Raw genomic sequence first — 21,095 nt, 5'->3', positions numbered from 1 at the left:
CTTTCCTTTGTTCTGTCATAAAGTTTGTGCGTTCTCACAAATGCTGCAGGAAAAAATTAATAAAAAATCAAGGATAAATAATAAAAATTAAATAAAAACAATGTTTTAGAAGTCGCTTATATCGAACCAGAGTAAGGAAAGTTGAAAAGGATCGCAGCTCACCCTGTACACCCCGGCTAGCAGCTTTTCCAGAAGCTTCCCTCTGACAAGTGCTTCTCGTCAGTAAAATCAAGAACCACAAAATACAGAAACAGCTTCTTTTTTCGAGACGTGTAACAATTATCAACAAACTCTCAATCACACACATTTCTCAAGACTGTTCAGTATTTTTGCACTGATAGAACCTCGATCCACACACTCATGCACACATCTTATGCAACTCTACACAATCTTTTCACAGTTACACTTTTTTTGTTGTTGTTGTCATGCTCATGTGTGTGTGTGTGTGTGTGTTGTTGTTGCTGTTGTTGTTGTTGAATGCTTTATGTTGTCCCTATATGTCTGCACTTGTACCAAGACAAATTCCTTGTACATGCAAATGTGTTTGGTGTAAAAAGTGATTCTGAGTCTGATTTTCTGATCTGATGTGTAGATTATGCAGCATAAGATATGGCAGCAGTATGGTAGAAAAAAAGAAAATTAAAACTATTCAGTATAAATAAATGTGGTAGTTCAAAATATATACAGTAAAAGTACTCTTGGTCATATTTACATGAACTATTGTGCATCTAAAGGTCATATTTCCAATATATTTAATAAAGCAGACAAAGACATTTGTGATATGAGTGTTTCTTTATCTTTACCTAAGTATGTCAGAAGTCATCTTTAAATCTAAATTACATTTAAATAATTCCAAAATCCATCTGCAAGGCACAACAGATGTTAATGAATAAATGGAGTAAACACCCCTGAGTTGATATTTTGGCTCCTGCTCTGTCTGGGCTTCATTACAAGGATTCATTTCCATCTGCCCTGATAAGCGGAACATCCTAAGTGTCTGCATTTACAATACATGTGAGTCGACTCTCAAAGTTCACCTAAAAGAGCCGACTCATAGAGTCGACTCCTTCGCGTGGGAAGCATCATTGGGTCAATCAAACTGAGTAATGATTATTACATAATGATGTGATGTAATGATGCAGTTGCTGTGCAAGAATTTAGAACTAATTATGAAACGTATTGTCCTCAAATATGCACAGCATATGTGTAAAAAAGAGTAATTAAGGTAATTTGTATATGTAAAATTAATTCAAAATCCAAATCATTGTTTCCAAATCCTTGTTTGTGGATTAGTGTAATAGATTTTGTACCTTTGGAGATTTATATTTGTTTTATAATATCTGTCATATTTGATGGTGATGATGTTGATGATGATGATGATGATCATAATAATAATAATAATAAGCTTCAAAGGATGAACATGAAAGCAAAAATGATTTGCTTTACTGACTTTTACTCCACCATGTTTGCAGTGATTGATGGGCTTTGAACTATGCACCCCTGTTTTTTTTTTTTAATAATTCAAAACACTCGACCAGATTATTACAGTATATTTCTACACACACAGTGATGTCTGATGTCTGTCCCAGTGCTTACCCTTTTCTATTTGCCTATATAACAGTAACAACATATACGCAAGCCCAGTGACTGTGGTTCAGTATATTATTTTTATATTATTATAGTCCCACCAGGTGATATTTGATAAAATGAACAATTTAAGGCAAATTTCCTTTCAAATTATGAAAGAACCAGAAATGCAAATGTTTTGCAGTTTTGCCCAGTATATTATTTGTTAGTTGAATAACTGCTTTCCATTTAATATCAAGTTTCCTGCCCATTAAAAAAAAAAAAAAAAATTAATTTGCGTGTTATCAGTTATAAAACAACGTGTGAAAATATTTACAAATTGCACTGTAGAGTTTGTACTTAAAAATCTTGTTTTTTAAAAAAGAAAGAAAGAAAGAAAGAACTGTAAACTATAGTATGGTGTTAAACATTAATTGATCTATTTTGCAAAATGTAATGAAACTACACTTGTGAAAGTGATGGCTAATTAAAAAAGAAACAGTGATCTTTAAAAATGTAACCTGATGATGGTTTTGTTATCCACTGATTAAGGAAAGGTTTTTATTCAACCTGATATGTAAAGACACGTTCATTATTTGTGATTTGTGATGTTAATAATACCACATATTTCCTGATATTTGTAGATGTATGCTAAAATTCACAAACTATTAAGAGTTATTAAAACTGTATTTTGACCTGGAAAGAGTTACTCAATATTAATCATATAATGTAAAAATCACTGTATAATGAAATATATAATATACGATACAATATGCTAATTAAAAAAATTAATAATAAATTAATATTCCTTAATCACCGTAGGTTGTGTCTTTTTAATCTTATGAAAAAATTAAAACGTGAAATTTAATAAAGTGACCTATTTAACTTAATATTCCTTAATTAATATAGTCATTTTTTCCATTTCTTTTTCATTCATTTCTTCTCGGTCTTGAAACATGGCAATATTTTAGACAGCTATATGGGGCCCTGTCTTTATCACCCGACGCAGGATGATGACGTTTATGTTCATCAGCTGATTGTAGGACGAGAGAAGAATCAAAACACTGCGTTAAGATAAAACTGGATTAAATTTATTTATGAAGCGCATCGTTACAGATTGTTCAGGGATTGTGTAAAATGACTTCTTTTGGTGAGTCTGTGTTGTTTATTCTGTTTATTTACGAAAGTTCAAAAAAAAAAGAAAGAAACGTTAGTCTGGCTAAAATTCTGTTAAGTCAGTGTAGTCTCTTGGCCTGCCTACAGCGTCATTTAGTTCCTACCTGTATTCCGACAAATCCCGCCTACTGCGCTGGGATTGGCTAGTAGAGCATACTTACAGGCTCTCTGATTGGTGGAAGGAATCTCTGGCCAATCCGAGCGCAGGGTGCGGGTTTATCGGAAAACGGGTAGTTAAATGTCGATGTCTATGTAACAAGGCATGGGGGCTTTGTTTGGATTTTTCTAATCAAATCTGATTAGTTGATTTATATAAATTAGCCCGAGAAGCACTGAATATTTACCATTAAATTCTAATCCAATATTCCAAACATTCGTCGTGTCTGATACTTTAAAGAGTATTGATCGTATTTCGTCATTGATGGCTGTTTAAGCTGCTAGCTAAGCTAAACTGCTAACAGTTGGTTAGCTTTGATCCAGGATCATCAACAGATATGTGTTTAGATTAGATTTTTATATTTAAAAAATAAATTGTGAATAAAACTGTACTGAGCCAAAAGCAGAGTGTGGCACCATGTGAGGTCATCTAATATAATATTCTGTAATACAATATAATATAATATAATATAATATAACAATATATTATTTTAATATTTATTGAGTTTATTTATTATAATTTATGATACTATAATTTTAATGAGAAAAGTCCTGGTTAAAAGAAAAAAAGTCTCCTAATTAAACATTAAGTAATGTGAAATCAGAAGCATGATCAGATCAAGAATCAAATATTTTATTAAATTCTGCTAAAATGGAAACTTGTTAAATCTGACTGGATACTGATCCAGAGTTTTGGCTCTGTTGATACATTTATAATTTTTTTTTTTTTTTTTTTTACGTGTATTTAATAAAACATTAGGATGAAATCTGAAGCTTTTCTTTCTGAGTGGTTGTACAGCTTGATGTTTGTGTCGTCACTCTGCTGTTTATCATTTATGAAGGTTTTGCGCTGTTATTGCTGATGAGCTCAGCTGTCGTTCACACACAGTAAAGCAGTAGGATGTATTTTTCTTGTTGACAGGTTTTCCCCTCTCAGCCGCTCCTTTCGTCTCCAGCTTCCCCATGGTGCAGTAGAGCTCTGTAATGGATAAGATCCTGGAAGGGCTGGTGAGCTCGTCTCACCCGCTCCCTGTTAAGCGAGCCATAGTGAAGATGGTGGTGGAGGCGGCTGAGAAAGAGGTGACGCAGGAGCAGTGTCAGGCCCTGTACCAGCTCACGGCACGCCTCATTCTGCTGGGTGAGGACGCCTTCCAGCGGCAGGTGGGCCTCCAGGTGCAGGAGGCGTACGCGCGCTACCACCGTGACGAGTTCGCCCGCTTCCTGAGTAAGGACTATGTCCTGGAGCTGCTGCGTCACGGCTGCAGCCCTCTGGACCCTCGTGATCCGGCCATACTGGACTTCCTGCATGGCTGCTTGCGGCTTCTGATCAGCTGCCCGGCGGTGCTAGAGCTCGCGCCGACACTGCAGATCGAGGTCCTGCGCATGGTGTGTGAGCGCCCTGACGCCGCGTTCTGCAGCAAGCTCGCCACGCTGCTCAGCGACTTCCCCCAGTGTGTGCCGCGCAACAAAGCCGCCGTGCCGCTCTGCCAGCAGCTGGTGCGCACGTTCGCACATTTCCAGTGTCCGGCGGCTGAGGAGGCGGAGCTGAGGCGCTACGTAGGGCAGGTGGGCTGCGTGGCGGCGTTGCTGCAGGGCATCTGGAAGGCGGAGCCAGCCACGCTTCTGCCCTCACTGCAGGAAGTGTTCGCTATTATCTCCTCAACAGGTCAGGAGCTATTGCGTCAATTTTTTTCATACAAACACAACCAGAGCAATTTACATAAAAACATATAATTACAGCTCGCTCACTTACTGCCTGTAAGCCATATCAGTGCCAGTAGCTGCGCAACAATAACAGAAGTAAGATAAGGAAAGAGGAAGTGTTTTCCCTCTGACTTCAGTCCCCAGCATGATCCCTGTGTGTTTTCCTCCATCATGGAGTGGAGGAGGAATTATGTTTTCAGGTCGTCCATCCATCCGAGATTCTCATTAGCGCAATATCTCAAGAAAGGATTTCTATTCATTATAGCCAGCCAACTGATTTGATTTTGAAATTGATCCAAGCAGCATCCAGGTCACAGCAATGTCACGTGTGAAACAGTTTTTCTTCAATAGCTTTGTTCCTGTTTGTCATACAGAGATGTTACTTACACGTTTATGATCAGGAACTCAAGACCCGTTTTTAACTAGCTACGATTTTGTCATCGGTCCATTCGTTTATCTGTCTGTCTGTGTATTTGCCTGAGATTCGAGATTCTCGTTAGCCCGATAGCTCGAGCGAGTGGTGAAATGTTTGTAGGATTGATATGGAATTATCATTATAACCAGCAGATGAACTGATCAGATTTTGAAATTGATCCAAACAGCGTCAAGGTCACGGCAATGTCAGATTTCTGGAATAGTTTTTCTTCAATAGCTTCCTTAAGGATATTTGAGGTGTACAAATTAATAAAAAGAAGGATTAGACTTGATGATGGTGGAGGAATCCAGATTGAAGCTTTAGGTGTGGGGGTTGAGTTGTTTTAAAGCAGTAATATATTTGATTTGGGGAAAAATTATTTAATAGATTAGAACAAATGGATTAATATAAACCTGTGATTTGCTTTATAACCAGAACAAGTGTCTGAGCTGCTGTTAGAGAAAACTAATCAACACCTTCTGTTCTGACCAGTCAGACTAAAAGAATTGAACACTGTGTTGGAAAGCTTGGTAATATTGAATCATGTGTGTGTGTGTTGGTTGCAGATCCGTCCTTTGAGCCGTCCATTGCTCTGGCCAGTCTGGTGCAGCACATCCCTCTGCAGATGATCACAGTCCTCATCAAGAGCCTCACCACTGACCAAAACGTCAAAGACGCCAGCATGACACAGGCCCTCAGCAGGTCAGCTCTGACGCACGCTCACTTCATCTCCTGCTCTCTCTCTCCTTCTGTTTCTCTCAGAGCATGGCCTAGTGTTATAGCTGGGGTGAATACAGAAATGCTGAGCACTTTATCCAACAATGCATCTGGAGTCATGTTCTGGAAAACCTGGAAATGGACTAAAAGTAGACTGGATTTTCTGTCATGGGGGAAAAAAACAGTAAATGGCTCATGTATTGTGTATATAGCAGGAGTGTCTAACATACGACCCGCAAAGGTGTCCAATATGACCTGTGGGATGATTTGAAGAATAATATAAAATAATCCAAAATTAAATAAATTATATTTGTTACAATATTTTATTTTTAATTTAAAACAGAACCCATGGCTGATGTATTTGTGTTGCTATTACACCTAACAAACAATGCGCGTTATAAAGCAGCGCCAAAATCTCCAGCGCATTATTGATCATAGCATGCTTGTGTGAAGCTACATGTAATCATAAACATGTCCAAAAAAAAAAGACAAAATTGAGCTTGCAGGGTGGATATTTCAGGAGAAATGGAAAGAAAGGTTTTTCTTCTGTGAGGTCAATGGCCGACCGGTACGTTTAATCTGCTCACATCCTGTGACTGTAGGAAAAGAATACATATTGAATGACACAATGACATGCATGCGGACAAATATAAATCCACCGGACGTGCAGAAGAGATGTCAGGTGTCAGGAAGCAGGATTTAAAAGCAAAATACCTGTTTCATGACTCCAGACTCCATTATGAATATTAGGTAGTGCACTCCAAATGCAATCTGTAGCATTTTATTCTCTTCGCTAACTGACTGAACTCATTACTAGTGTTTAAAAAAATATTTGATGTTCATATACAAAGGAAAGTAAATGGTTTTGATAGCCACTTTTTGGACATTATAGTGTTTTTTTTTTCATAAGGCGTTATATTGTATTATATGGTTAATATTAATGTAATTGTCAGCACACTAAGGTTGAACAAAAAGTAATTCGGCCCATGCAAGAGGACCTTTTTTTTCCTATCCAGCCCTCAACCTAAAAAGGGTTTGACACCAGCAGCATGTCTTAGGAAACTATTTAGCTGCTGGGAATGCATGACTGTGTTTTCTCTTTAGCTGACTTTTCATCCACACATTATTATTTCTCTTATTATTTATTCTACCAGGAGTTTGCCCTTGCGCTAGAATCCTTTTGTAGACATTGTGCAGTGAGCCACTGGGGTTAAATTCATTTAAAAAAAAAAAAAAAAACAGATGGCCCTTAAAAAAAGTGCAGAGAATGTAAAATCAGGTCCATGAACTCTTTGAATAGCCGAGTCCATTGATGTTAAGTGCAAAGGTCAGGAGATTGTCGGGCTTTGTGTGTGACGGTTCTGTCATTGCTTTTTGTTTTGTTTTGTTAGCATTGCCATTGAACACTGTTCTGACATTGACAAGCACTCTCTCTCTCTCTCTCTCTCTTTCTCTCTCTCTGTCCATTCCACAGGATGATCGATTGGCTCTCATGGCCGCTAGCCAATCACGTAGACACCTGGGTTATTGCTCTTCTGAAGGGACTGGCTGCCGTGCAGAAGTTCACCATCCTCATCGATGTCACCGTGCTTAAAATCGAGCTGGTAAACACAGGCTCAGATGGACAGGGATTGTGTAAACCCTGCACATGATGCATTATGTGCCTGTACTGGATAATACAACCTGTACAGGGAGTTAGTCTAGGCTTTTGAGGCAGCTTATTTTTCTTTAAGTGCATTTGGACCACACAGTATCAACTGTTCATTATTATCGCTCTGTTGTCCATGCCAATATTTTGGAACGCACCACAAGTCTCTCTATATCAGCTTGTAACCAAATATCTTAATTCCAGTTACAGAATTAGAAATAGTGCATAAATGGATGCTGGGTTTGCTCTCATGCGTCATTGCTCGTTATTCAAAACTTTAGAGGAACCAGACAACTTAAAAAATAAGCATCACAAGATCATTTTTATCACCTTGAGCCAAAATAAAGGCATTTGGCTGGTAGTTATTTCACTTCTTTACATTTTGGGGTTGGTTTATATTATCTGGTTAAGTGTCTTTTGGTTAACTGTCATTTGGGGTGAAATCCTAAAGGTTGATTGTTAACTCTGTGTATGTGTGCACAAGATGGCCGCCGCACATATCCTGCAGTTATCTGATGCATCACTTGTGCATGTCCTCCAAAATTAACCTGCATGGTGAAATACCAGCGGAAATAGTGGAGGCAGTGTCGCACCATGTGACTCTGTGTCCCCAACTGAGTTAACAAACTAACGCCGTGTCTCAAATCATATACTTGTATCCTATTCTAGACCATTGCAGAAAGTTTTAAAGAGAAACGGAGCTCGTCAGTTTGTTTAACATTGCTGTGCATGACATCACTACACATTCCCGTTCGGATGAACGGGGATGTTTTGGCTCTGACGCGCCCTCTAGTGGACACCATATTAAATCCTTCAGATGTACTTTCCTAAAAAAAAATGTACATAAGTAGATTTGCGCCCTGACGCTAGTCATTCTATACCAAGTGTGTATAAATGTTTTAAGGCGGTGACTGACAATTAAAGTTTGGATTCACATGAAATTTATTCAGCGCTGGATTAGCATTTTATTCTGCTTGCTGTGAAACTAATTGTCTGTTGTTCACGTTTTATCATAAGCTTGTACTTTTTGATTTTTTTAATTCAAAAGCGTGAATAAAAATCAAACAAAAGTAGCGTTAAGACGAAAAATATCTCAGTTTTGCTTTTCATACTAACGTGTCCTGAGTTTTGTTTTCAGCCAAGAACTTTGAATATTATTATCAAAGAAGCTCATGAGTGAGCCCCCTAACCTTCCACTAAATTTTATTGCGTAATGTGAACATTGGTCACAATCTCAGGCACTAAAGATGAATTTTTATATAATGCACAGCAAATTTAGCAACACAATCACAATATTTTTCCTGTAGTGTTCTATACCCTGTGTAGTGTTCTATACCCTGTGTAGGCACGCGTGTTGTCTCTTTTATTATTATTACTTACGGGTACCTGTATTTTTTTGTCCGTAGGTCTTTAACCGTCTGTGGTACCCTATAGTGAGACAGGGAGCATTAGCAGTCCTCTCTCACATGCTGCTGAGCTTCCAGCACTCGCCAGAGGCCTTCCACCTGGTAAGACCATCACATAGCCTTCTACTAAAACATTTCACTTCAGTTAATATGTGAAATTTGATGATTGCACTGAAAAAATTCAAGTCTACTGACCTTCTTGGTTGACTAAGCAAAGCAAAATATAGTTGTCTTACTTCTTACATATTACTATTAAGACAAAAATGAAGTAAAAAAGTATTAAAGATTACCCTTAATTGTGAATTAGTGGTTTTAACTGATGCATTAGTGACAGTACCTAGCCTTAAACTAATTAGAAGAAGATGTATATTAAAAATGCATCAAGCACCATCACGTTTGCATTAAACATTTCTTTCAATTTTTTTTGAATAGTGCTATTAATAGTAGACGTTGTCACAATGCAGCTTTACTGAGACCTGGATGTAGATTTAGATTCCTAAAGAACAAGCCAGAGGTGACTGGGGCAAAGGGAAACACTCCCTGAGACGCCCTGAGGAAGAATCCTTGCGAGAAAGGGAGCTCATCCTCTTCTGATTGACACCGGATAGTGGGATTATAAATCATTACAGCATACAGGTGTAGAAAACAGTACGGGGTGTGTTGAAAGGATGTTCGTTACGAGGGGATTGTGATTAAGAGTTCTGTGACTACACTTAGGAATAATAATGAATGTACATTTCCTGGTGAGACAGGTGGTCCCTCACGTGGTAACTTTGGTGAAGTCTTTAAAGAGCGATGGCCTCCCTACCAGCAAAGCCTTCCTGCTGCAGTTCACCGAGCTCATCCACTGCATGATGTACCAGTACTCTGGCTTCCCTGACCTCTATGACACCATCCTCGAAGTCATTAAGGTGAGAAATCCTGTGGATGTAAACAGATACGAACAGAAAGCACACTATTAGTATTTTATAGATAGTTTGCCAAGGTTAGGCCACACCCACTTTTGGTATAAATCTGAGTACATATACAGATATTTAGAGCTCTAAACAGATAGCGTTATTGTGTTACACTCCTACACTGGATCCTCAAATATACAACAGATCTTTGGCAAATGTATTGTCTTGCAAGCCAGACCTTTAAATATTACCAGAGAGTCTGGTACTTTTTAATCACTAAACATGGCCAGGAACCTCCTGCTTTCTACATCTTGCTCGAATATCTCCTATCAGTACCAAATCTTTGAAGCAAACTTTCTACCCGAATAAACCAGGTTGTAGCAGATTAAAAACATGATGATTTGTACAACAATAGTGTACACCCTGCTCTGATCCACCTGCTTCTGCAAATAATAGGCCTGATAATGAGTACAAACCTAATTATCATATAATTGTTATGATTAGTGTAGCTGTGTGTGGGAGGAGAGAACATGGCAACATGTGCAGTGCAGTGCAGGGAAGCTCTCAGACTGAAGATGAGCTAGTCTTTAGATTGTCTTTGTCATGTAGTAGAATTTCTTAATAAAAAGAGATGAATCGATTATTAATCCTTAATACTGTTACTATCATCCATTATATTGCATTATACTACAGTCATGTTGAATTCTCAAATCTGATGTGTGTCATTGTTGTTATGATGAATTTTTCTGTGAGGAGACATTTAATTATCTTTTCTTGAAGTAGTCTCCAATGTCAGAGTAAAAGCTGTAAGTTTAAGTTACCATCAAGTCCTCAATGCACCAGAGTTCATGTTTTGCGGTTTCTCAATAACATGAAAATCTGAAAGTCTTTTTTTTTTTTTTTCTTATTAACTTCAAGAGAGGTTGGTAAGGGAACGACTGTTTATAGCTGCTGTAGCATAAACGATAACATGAACTAACTTGTTTTGTGGACTTTCCATGACTTCAGACGCAAGGGGTGTAACGATACAATCTGGTCACAATTCAATTCACAATACTGGCTTCATGTTTTCAATTTGATTCCGTTCTCACAATATTTTGTCGAAATTTGATTGAAAAAAAATTATGATTGAAAAGACTCCTTTGTATTTCTGAATCATAAACAGTGCAAATCAATGTGCATTGTTGTCTGTTTAAATCCAAATAAATAAAAAAAATTATACGAAAAGAGGTTTAATATTGTAAACGAAATGTACTACAGGTTCACCATATCGTAAAAATAAAAAATAATTAATTCTTAATTGAATAAACAATATTTCTGGAGACTTTGAAAATGATTGACTGAAACATAATGGGCTCCATAGCAGATATAGAGCTCCAAAGTCAGCTAAAATGCCCGATTTCCACGGCCTTTAGTTTTGTATGAAAACTACTGAATAGCCCTCTTCAACCATTATGATGTGGTGTGTAACTGTATAACATATAGTATGTGTTAGTTGTTGCAATCCAGAGCTATCAGGCTATCGGACTTCACAAGTGCAGATCTTACAGGCATAATGAAAGAACGCAATCATGTGACCAGTGTGCTCTGTATATTTTATCTCTATGCTCAGATTGGGACCTCTGGTGGTCAAACAGTGTAAATGCATTACAAGCATAATTAATAGAATGCCGATTTGCACGATGTGAATCGCACATCGTGAATCATCCATGATGCACATCGTCAAATATTTGCGTCGCAGTTCATCATAACATGATGTATCATTACACCCCTAGATGTAACTATAAATCAATAAAAAGTATGATTATGAGTATGGGTCATTCTTTATTAAATAAAACATTATAATTGTTGTCAAATTGCAATGATTATAATAGAAATGCAACACTTCAGGACATGCTGTTATGTGAAAGTAATCATCTTCAGGGTGGTGAGAGTACCTCCACTTCACTGCGTTGGTGATGTCATTTTCCTGTTACAACACACCCTGTTGTGTTTTATTCCTTACTCAGTAAATATATTGCATCACATATTTTAAAGATGCTTCCATGCCATTTTTTTAATTTACTGAAACCTTTGTGTTGTTCCAGGATCTCCCTAAACCCAGTGAAGAGAAGATCAAGTATGTGCTGAACCAAAGTGCCTGGACCTCGCAGTCAAACTCTTTCGTCTCTGGACTGCTGAGGCTTACGGGCAAATCGGAGACAGGAAAGACGGGACTCGTGAACTTGGGCAACACATGTTACCTGAACAGCATCATTCAGATGCTGTTCATGGCTACAGAGTGAGTTTTCTTTTACTTTAAACCGTCCAAATGCTAATGTGTGTGTGTGTGTGTGTGTGTGTGTGTGTGTGTGTGTGTGGAGGGGGGGGGGGACAAATTCGGGCACGGTAACTGATCTCATAGTTTCCAGAATAATTTATCTTGTGTAAAGTTCAGTGTTGTCTGCAGTTTCAGACGGAACGTATTATCTCTGAACCTGAACGGCTCAAATACGCTGATGAAGAAACTACAGCTTCTCTTTGCTTTCTTGGCGCACACTCAGGTTTGTAGGCTTCCACCTCTTCATCCCTGTAGATTTAGCTCTAAGTTTCTTTAAAAAGGTATGTTGATGTGAAAACACATTTTCTTGCACATTCTTGATCAGTTTTAAGTTGAAAATGAACCTTACTGTAAATGTTATTTGCCAGGGCTGTACTGTTTTACTGCCAAATAATTAATGTTATTGCAACATGTATGATGTATGCAGTATTCTCATTAGTAAAATGTCTGGAAGATAAAGTCTGGTAAAGGTGACTGTGTTAAAGACTTGCACATCAGATTCAGAACCTCACTAACTGAGAGATTTCGGCACACTTGAGTCTCGTCTCCAGTGTTTATGCTTTAATGCCACTTTTACTATTTTGATAGAATTGGAATAAATTGAATGTAGTTTTTATTTATTCCTGTATTAGCCTGCAGTAAAACTTAACAACATTTAGAAAATAAGTTGAAGCACAAATGTCTCTCGAACTTATTAGAGGATTTCTTGGCCAGTGTTTTTTATACTGTGTGCTTTTGATTAGTAATATTTCTTAATAAATGCCCAAAGATGATACTGACATTTAGAAAGGAATGAGACAGATGAATGATAAAATGTCAGTATTGAATTGGAATGAAATTCTTTCTAAGAAATGAGAATACATTAAATAAATGTACATTTAATAATCGTAGAGATTCGTAAATGGTTTATGCTTTGAAACTTTGTTAAACATATTCACAGATAATGTGACTATAGTCTACATTACACATAGTGTATAGAAGATTATTATTGTCATAGGCAGATACTGATACACATCGTTTTTCCTTTGTTAATGAACAGACAGATCATCTGACAGAACAGACAGATCAGTTACATAATGCCACTTTAATTGTTAATTTAAAAACCCTCTCTATATAAAGTGTCCTAGGAAGTGAAATGTCTGTTTTTATTGGCCAAAAAAACCTGTACTGGTCTGATATATTGGGTGAACACTACTAATCAGAATCAGAAACAATTTATTGCCAGGTATAGTAAAGGACACTCTACAGTACTAGGAATTCATCTTGATGTCAGGTGCAAACACAGAATCAAATAATTAAGTTATATATGAGTACTTATGCTATTTTCATTGTTTTAATGAAATTGTTTGTACAACAGCGAGCAGCGTACGCACCGAGGAGCTTTCTTGAAGCGTCTCGGCCACCCTGGTTCACAGCGGGCTCCCAGCAGGACTGTTCTGAGTATCTCCGCTTTCTCTTAGACAGGTACATCTAGTAGTTTTAGTACTGTCCCTCTTTTTAATGTGCTTTTTACGACATATCCAGTTCTCTGTATACCTTTTTTTTTTTAATTACCTTTCAGCGAAATTAAATATGCAGGTGAAAATTTCTCTTTCAATACTATCAGTATATACTGTATGTTAATATCTTGATCAGAATATTAGCCTTTGTAATTCTGATATATTGGAAGCCTTTAATAATGCAAATAAGCAGTATAAGCTTCAAGTTCTCAGTGCATTTTCATAAATCATTGCTTGACTGGTGTTAAAAAAAAAAAAAAAAAAAAAAAAAATTAATACAGGTCAACCTTAAAACATGACAGGTTCACCAGTTCGTAATTTTTTTCTATGTATTGCCAGGCATATGTTATTTTATTTATTATGTATAATATGCCAGAACGTAGTTGCTGAAATTTGTGTACATTTACAATTATGGCATTTGGCAGACGCCCTTATCCAGAGAGACTTACAGTTATCTCATTTATACACCTGAGCAGGTGAGGGTTAAGGGCCTTGCTCTAGGGCCCAGCAGTGGCAGCTTGGCGGTGCTGGGATTTGAACTCTCAACCTTCCGATCAGGAGTCCAACGTGTATGGATGTTTTTTGTGTATGTAGGGATGCTTGTATTATTCACTTGTTTTGTGTTATTAAGGCTACACGAGGAGGAAAAGACTCTCCGAGCTCTCCAGGCACCCAAACCTAAGACCATGTCCTCTGACGCTGAGGGTACTGATGATGCAAAAGCTCAGAATATGACCAGCACCCAGTCTCATTCTCAGACTAAACTGGTGGACACTGATGGTGATGGACGGACTCTGGTGGAGCGAATGTTCGGCGGGCGTCTCTCCACGGGCATCCGCTGCCTGCAGTGCCACAGTCTTTCTGAGAAAGAGGAACCGTTTACGGATCTTTCTCTCGCTTTTTGCCCATCGGGCACTGTGGGCTCCTTGACCGTGCAGTCCCACCAGGGGGCAGTAAATGGCGGCAGTGAGAACTCTGAAGGCACTGCGAAGGATGAGCGGAGCGAGGAGAGACCCAAGACGGAGACAGTGCTGTCCCTGTCAGATCTGCTTGAGTATTTCCTGGCACCAGAGATCCTGGAGGAGGAGAATTGTTACTTCTGTGAACGCTGCAGCTCCCTGCAGCGGGCGGAAAGGGCCATACACGTGGTGACGGCCCCTGAGTACCTCATCCTCACTCTTTTGCGCTTCTCGTATGACGCGACGTGCCACGTGCGGCGCAAAATCCTGGACAATGTAGGCATCCCGCTGCAGTTCCACCTACCTGTTCACCAGCACAGCACTTCCTTATCTTCATCACCACCACCATCGGTGCAAATGGACTCTCCAGAGAGTGGCGAGAACTTGGCCAAGAAGCTAAAACCTTCTCATAAAGAGAAAGAAGAGGAAGACGGAGTCTTAACGGACAGCGGGAGAGAGAGCGGGAGAAGGGGCTGGGGGTTAGGGATGCGGTGTGTACCTTACGGCCTGTGTTCTGTTGTGATGCATTCTGGGATGTCCTCGGAGAGCGGCCACTACTACTCATACGGCAGGAACATGAGCAGTACGTCGGCCAATCCCTCTTTTAAGAGTCCGGAATCAGATTCCGGTGTCGGCCTTTCAGAGGGCTCGACAGCTTCACAGGAAGTACTGGAGTGTGCAGGGCAAGACTCCGGGGACTGGTTCCTGTTCAACGACAGCAGAGTGACCTTTACCAACTTCCAGTCCGTGCAGAACATCACGAGCCGCTTCCCCAAGGACACGGCCTACGTCCTGATATACAGGAAACAGGAAGAAGTTGGAGGGCAGGCTGGGGGTTCAAGAGCTACTGTTAATGGCTCAAGGTTCAATGGGGAACCACCTCTTCATAAAGATCTAATGGATGCCATCACCAAAGACAACAAACTCTTCTTACAGGTAAGAGGACTCTTTAGTGCACTGTAGAAAAAGGTCTTTTAATAGTGACAAAAAAGTGGCCATAGTGAGCCGTTTGTGTGTAATTAAATGCCAGTTACATGCTCCCTACCACTAGAGGGAGGTAATGGGGATTTGTTTTGGCCACCTAAAACTTATCGAAGCTGTCCTTATTACTGGCAGCATCACATTTCAGTGCTCTCAACTCGTGAAAAGAGTGAACTGGCAGGTTTGATTCTGTTACTAACACTCTACAATGTGTAATAAATGTGCAGTCTTGACGTGCCTATGTGATTTACTTTAGTTTATCTTTTATGTGAGAAATGACATAATCGCTGTAATTACTGCTATTTTTATCTTCTGTATGGTAATGACGACCAAGCTTGCTACAGCCCACCATTTTATAAAAACCAGTGAGCTTGGGTATTGTGTGATTTCTTGTGGAATTGAACAGAAGGAGTTGTGAGGTAACAATATCCTGGCATTACTGATTAATTTCCAAATTGTTCTTTAAACCTGAATGGTCCGATTTTCCAGTTGTACACCCAATCACCACTTTATTAAATACACCTAGTTTAAACCTACCATGTAGGTGAACCTTGTAGATACGCAGTTACTGAACAGTGAAACACCATACAACCCTCCCTCCAGTGAGGTAGACAGTGATGCACTGCTCTAATGCAGTATATACGCAAGCAAGTTCCCTCCATAATGGTTTTTTTAGCAGAAAGACAACTGATTTGTGGTCAAATGATGGTTTTGTATACGTTTGTATATCGTCATTTATATGGATTACATAACTTTTAAATATAATTATAAAATTATATTATAAATTATATATTATAATTCTAAAATTAATTATAAAAATGAAAATATATGATGTGTCATTCTTTGATAGATAAAAATGAGTAATCATTGGTAATTTGAGATGATATAAGAGGAACAAAACACTTTGGAATGGTCGTTAAAGGAAAATAATCAACTTCAACTACATCATCACCATGTTCCTGTAAAAGCACACCCCACTGTGTTGGTTTTTTTTTTTTTCCCTTAGTACTCTACAGTCATGGCTTGGTAAGCCTTTAACCATGTGTTTTGTTTTGTTTTTCTTTTCAGGAGCAGGAGCTTAACGCCAGGGCCCGTGCTCTCCAGGCCGCCTCGGCCTCCTGCTCGTTTCGACCCAACGGCTCAGATGACAACGAGCCCCCGGGAAGCTGTGGGCCTTCGGGTGGAGGAGGAGGAGGTGGAGGCGGCGGCGGCTTCAGCACTGTCAGCAGACTGGTTTTCTGAGACTGGGACACTTTCAGACTGTAACAGAGCATTGGACTCAAAAACTCAACACTGGACCTCCTTCTGTCTGAATCCAACATGCAGAAATTCTCAATAACTCAAAACCACCTCACAAGCTTTCCTTCACTTACATATCCCTTTTTTAAGCCTTCTTACAAAGTGTTCACGAAAGCACTTTTTGGTAACACTTTACTATACCACATAAAGGGCCTTTGTAATACATTGCGTAAATCCTTTTCTAGAGAAATGCTGGAGAATTTATGAAATGCTTATCTCAGCACTAGAGATTTTATCTTATTTGGGTTTACATGAAAGAGAGAAGAGAAAACAACCTGTAATTATCACTGCGGATTGACTTTTTAAACTTTTTTTTTTTTCAAACTTATTATTAATTAGATTGTTTTTATTAACAGCATGTTGATAACACTGTGAAAGCTCTAGAAGCTGTATATTAGGGCTTCCTAAGTGTTATAAATGCAAATCTGATTAGTTTGAGTGCATTCGAATCATATATTCAGCTCTCACATTGGGTTCAAAAAAATAAAATGCAAACTGCATTGAAATGGTGCTTCATAATGCTTTTAAATGCAAATGGAGCACCAGCACTTCAGCCTCAATGCTCCAGTAATAAGTAGATACAGTAGCTACACACTAAGTGATAATGAGCTGTAATGATAACCTAGGGTTCTTCTGTCTTCTTTCTTTTATGTAAAAACAAAGCAATATACTTCATAAAAACAGTTAGTCATGTGACAAGGTTTTGACCTTACATAAAAGCCTCAGCTGTTCCTTTATTAAATATTTGTGCAATGCTTATGAATGTGTTATGAAGGTCCCCATATAAAGTGTTACCCTTTTTTACGGGTTGTGACCGATCCATTCATGGTCATGTAATCTTCATGGGTACCATTGCTGTCTTATGCAGTCAGAACTGATTCTGATCGCATTAACCTCTGTAAAGAAATCAGATTTTAGCTTTTTATTTTTTTCCCAAACATGTAAGCAGTCATGCTCCACTCAGACTCACAGCCATCATACTTGAACTAGTGTTTGTCTACCTGTCCATGGGTTATGCGGCGTACCTATAGCCCATGGACAGATCACCTGACGTGCTGCAATACATTTACACAGAAGGATGCAATACTGATTTTTATTCCATTGTGGAATTTAAGCTATAGTTTAAAATAGCAAAAATAATATCACTGAATTATAATGGGATAACATCAAAAAAAAAAAAAAAAAAAAAAAGAAAAGAAAAAAAAGAAACGTGTGTATGTGTGTGTGAAGAGATTATCTTGCATGCTGAATATTTAAACCGAATTTGGTTTGGGGTCAATTTTCACAATATTGCTGTTTATATTGTTGTTTTCTGCTTTCAGGGCGAATTTTTTCTCCCTTCGATTTTAAACCGATTTTATGTGCCTTTTGATACACATTTACAATTTTACAGGAAAATTTGACTGGATTATAAGCCTTGTGTAGCGATATAGTGTTAATATTTGATGTTTTTTTCCCCCCTCTAACAGTAAAGGTTCATTGATAAGCAACGGCTGATTTATTTAATGTACAAATATTTAAAATGTATATAATGTGTATAGTGCTACTTATAATCTGTACCAGTCGTTTATTAATGAGATATTGGGTGATATTTTCTAACTGAAATTAACTGTGTGTGTGTTATGTGATCTTTTACATGTTAAAGGAACAGGTTATAATTTTTAGAGCTTTGTAAACAGTCTGAAAGGAAGAAGTTACCTGGGTCTACTGCATGGCAATAATTCAAATCACAGTTTGCAGCACAATTGTGTGATTATTATAGGTTACAGAATTACATACTGAACCTAGACTGAGTTTTATCATATGGAAAGGAGGATGGACTTATTCTTAAAAAAAAAAAAAAAAAGTGCTTGTTCCCACTGTGTTCTACACTCTATTACCTGTTTAGTTACACATAAACTAAACATGCAATTACATTGTAACTACTGAGAATGTTTACACTGACAAACGGATCACAGCAGGGCAACTTGTGTAAATACACAGTTTATTAACTTTTGGCTTGTGTAATTTTGACAGTATTACCTCCTGGTTTTATAGGAAGCTTTTGTTTTTGACTGCAACACTGCCTGCATACTAACTGCACAGGAAGTGTCTTATTATTTTAAAGAAGAAGTTAGTACTAGTTATACTTTCATAAGTATTCACCCCTCTTGAACTTTTCCACATTTTGTTGCATTACAACCTGAAAGTGAAATGGATTTGATTGTTACTTCATTGACTGATCTTCTCTGATTCTTGGTTGATGGCCTCCAGCAAGAGTCATATTCTGGTTGTGTCATATTCTTAATATTTTTAAATAATAGGTTTAATGGTGCTCGACAGGATGTTCAGGAAGGTTTGGGATATTTCTCTCTCTCTCTCTCTCTCTTTTTTTTTAATAATAAAAATGCCAAACCCTGATTGATACTTTTCCAAGACTTTGTTCTGGACTCATTCTGATCGCTCCTTGGTCTTCATGGCGCTGTTTGTTTAGGCATGTTCTCTAAGAAACTCTGGATTCTTCAAGGAACAAGTGTATTTATATAGAGATCACATGACACTTTAGTTGCACACTGGTCAACTCCAACGTGTGCCTTCTGAAGGCACCAGAACTAATTTTAGGCATTTCACAGCAAAGGGGGTGAATACTTATGCAAACTTTTCCATTTTTTTATTTGAAAATAATTTTGCAAACTATCTTAATAATCTATATTATTTTCCGGCATTTTGGCAATAACGGCTATTTTGTGTGGATTCATGACATAATCCCAGTTAAATCCATTCCAGTTTCAATGTGTAACATTACACAATGTGGAAAAGTTCAAGGGGGTGAATATTTATGCAATGCACTGTAAGTGTGTATTTGGTATGAAGGTACTGTAAAAGTGTTCTAAGAATGAATTGATTTGATTTTGTTTAACATGTTACAACTCAAATTTTATACAGGACTTACATAAAAGCTAGACTTTCAAAGGTGAAGATACACTTGAGAATTTAAACGAAATAAAACTGAAGTTGAGACGTGTGTGTTTACAGAATTTGTGTTGCTGTGATCCATCGGTAACACCGCAGACATCCATAGTAGTTACATTATAATTGCATGTATAATTAATGTGTAATTATGCAATAATTGGAGAAACAATATGAAGTGGGAACGAGTGCTTTGACCGTGAGCCGCTTGAGAAATCAAGCTAATCTGCCGTACTAATGATGTGGAGCATCTGATGGAGAACAGCATCCGGTCCAGATCACCTACACCTTCGTTTATGACTAATATATTTAAAAGCTCCTGCTAATCCTTTAGTTCTTCTCTGCTCACTGAGTTTTAAGCTTGAAATAACATGCAAATTGAAAAGGAATTTGGCAAAGTGTCAGCAATGCTTATATGCAGATAGAATGCTCCCATAATGCATTTTTTTGTCATTCTCTGGAGGAAATATGTACTGTTTTCATATCAACACTACGGAGTTGCAGCATTTTCAGATCAGTCAGTACTGTAACATTAATGCAAGATGTCCAATTGCATAAGAGTGGTTTTTCAGTTACAGAATAAAAGCGAATCAATGGAAATGCAACATTTTTTCTCCTTCGTTCATTTAGCTGATGCTTTTGCCCATCCCACTTAGAAGATGTTTAACAATTGTCCGTTTTGGCAAATGGCTGCTATTAGAGACCAAAGACTGCTCATTAATGCATTAGAGAGCATTAGACACGGCGCAAAACAGATTATCAGAGACAAATGTTATCGGGGTTATCCCGGCTTTTACCGCTGAATTAGGAGCCCTTTCACAGTCACCGCGAGACCAGCAATCCATCAAGCTCTGGCAGCATCCTGATTGAGCCGTTGGCCCTGCGTCCTGAGACAAACCCAACACCCCGCATCTCTCTCTGTCTCTGTTTCAGTCTCTGTGTCTGTCTCTGCTCTCTCATACAGATCATGAAGCTGTGCAGTGCCACTGGTTTAAAGCTTTCCCCTCAAATCTCCTCATTCTCTCTAAATAGAAGCTGAGTGCTGCATTTTTGGGATGGAGATGCTCCTGTGTATAATGTACCAAAATCAGCCTTGTGGTTTTTAAAGAGAGAAGAGGGCTGCGTTTAAGCTCTTAAATCTCCCCTTAACCCATTAGCTTTACAGCACGGCGTGTGCTGCAGAGTAGTGCCACTCGTGCTGCCTCCAAGACCATTTGGTAAAATCAATGGCTCTCAATTATTCAAAAGCCGAGCACCAGTTCTCTCTCTCTCTCTCTCTCTCTCTCTCTCTCTCTCTCTCTTTCTCTCTCTCTCTTTCTCTCTCTCTCGCAGCCATTTCACAAGGACACATCGACACTTGGGCTCACTCCCACTAACCTACGACATTCTCATCGTCTCAGAACC

At 38.4% G+C, this 21,095-nt stretch overlaps 1 protein-coding gene across 1 annotated transcript; it reads left to right on the top strand.

Moving 5' to 3' along the window:
* Positions 1 to 2,576: 2,576 nt before the first annotated feature.
* On the top strand, positions 2,577 to 18,228 carry usp38 (ubiquitin specific peptidase 38). Its single transcript, XM_026941576.3, has 11 exons — positions 2,577 to 2,716; positions 3,821 to 4,564; positions 5,584 to 5,719; positions 7,209 to 7,338; positions 8,789 to 8,890; positions 9,541 to 9,699; positions 11,772 to 11,965; positions 12,134 to 12,227; positions 13,362 to 13,468; positions 14,135 to 15,398; positions 16,512 to 18,228. The coding sequence occupies exons 2-11, from the start codon at positions 3,883 to 3,885 to the stop codon at positions 16,683 to 16,685; spliced, it is 3,042 nt and encodes a 1,013-aa protein (XP_026797377.1). The 5' UTR covers positions 2,577 to 2,716; positions 3,821 to 3,882; the 3' UTR covers positions 16,686 to 18,228.
* The last annotated feature ends 2,867 nt before the right edge of the window (positions 18,229 to 21,095 follow it).

The sequence above is a fragment of the Pangasianodon hypophthalmus genome, chromosome 3 (genome assembly GCF_027358585.1).
Source record: "Pangasianodon hypophthalmus isolate fPanHyp1 chromosome 3, fPanHyp1.pri, whole genome shotgun sequence".
NCBI classification, from domain to species: Eukaryota; Metazoa; Chordata; class Actinopteri; order Siluriformes; family Pangasiidae; genus Pangasianodon; species Pangasianodon hypophthalmus.
Note: the sequence above shows the minus strand (reverse complement) of the source record. Positions and strands in the feature narration are given on the sequence as shown.

What these genes read in the sequence shown, in the direction of transcription:
- usp38 (XM_026941576.3), top strand. Translation starts at nt 3,883, where the DNA reads ATGGATAAGATCCTGGAAGGGCTGGTGAGCTCGTCTCACCCGCTCCCT. An exon ending in ATGCTGTTCATGGCTACAGA is followed by an intron (nt 11,966 to 12,133) that starts GTGAGTTTTCTT and finishes TGTTGTCTGCAG; the next exon opens with TTTCAGACGGAACGTATTAT. An exon ending in CTCCGCTTTCTCTTAGACAG is followed by an intron (nt 13,469 to 14,134) that starts GTACATCTAGTA and finishes TGTGTTATTAAG; the next exon opens with GCTACACGAGGAGGAAAAGA.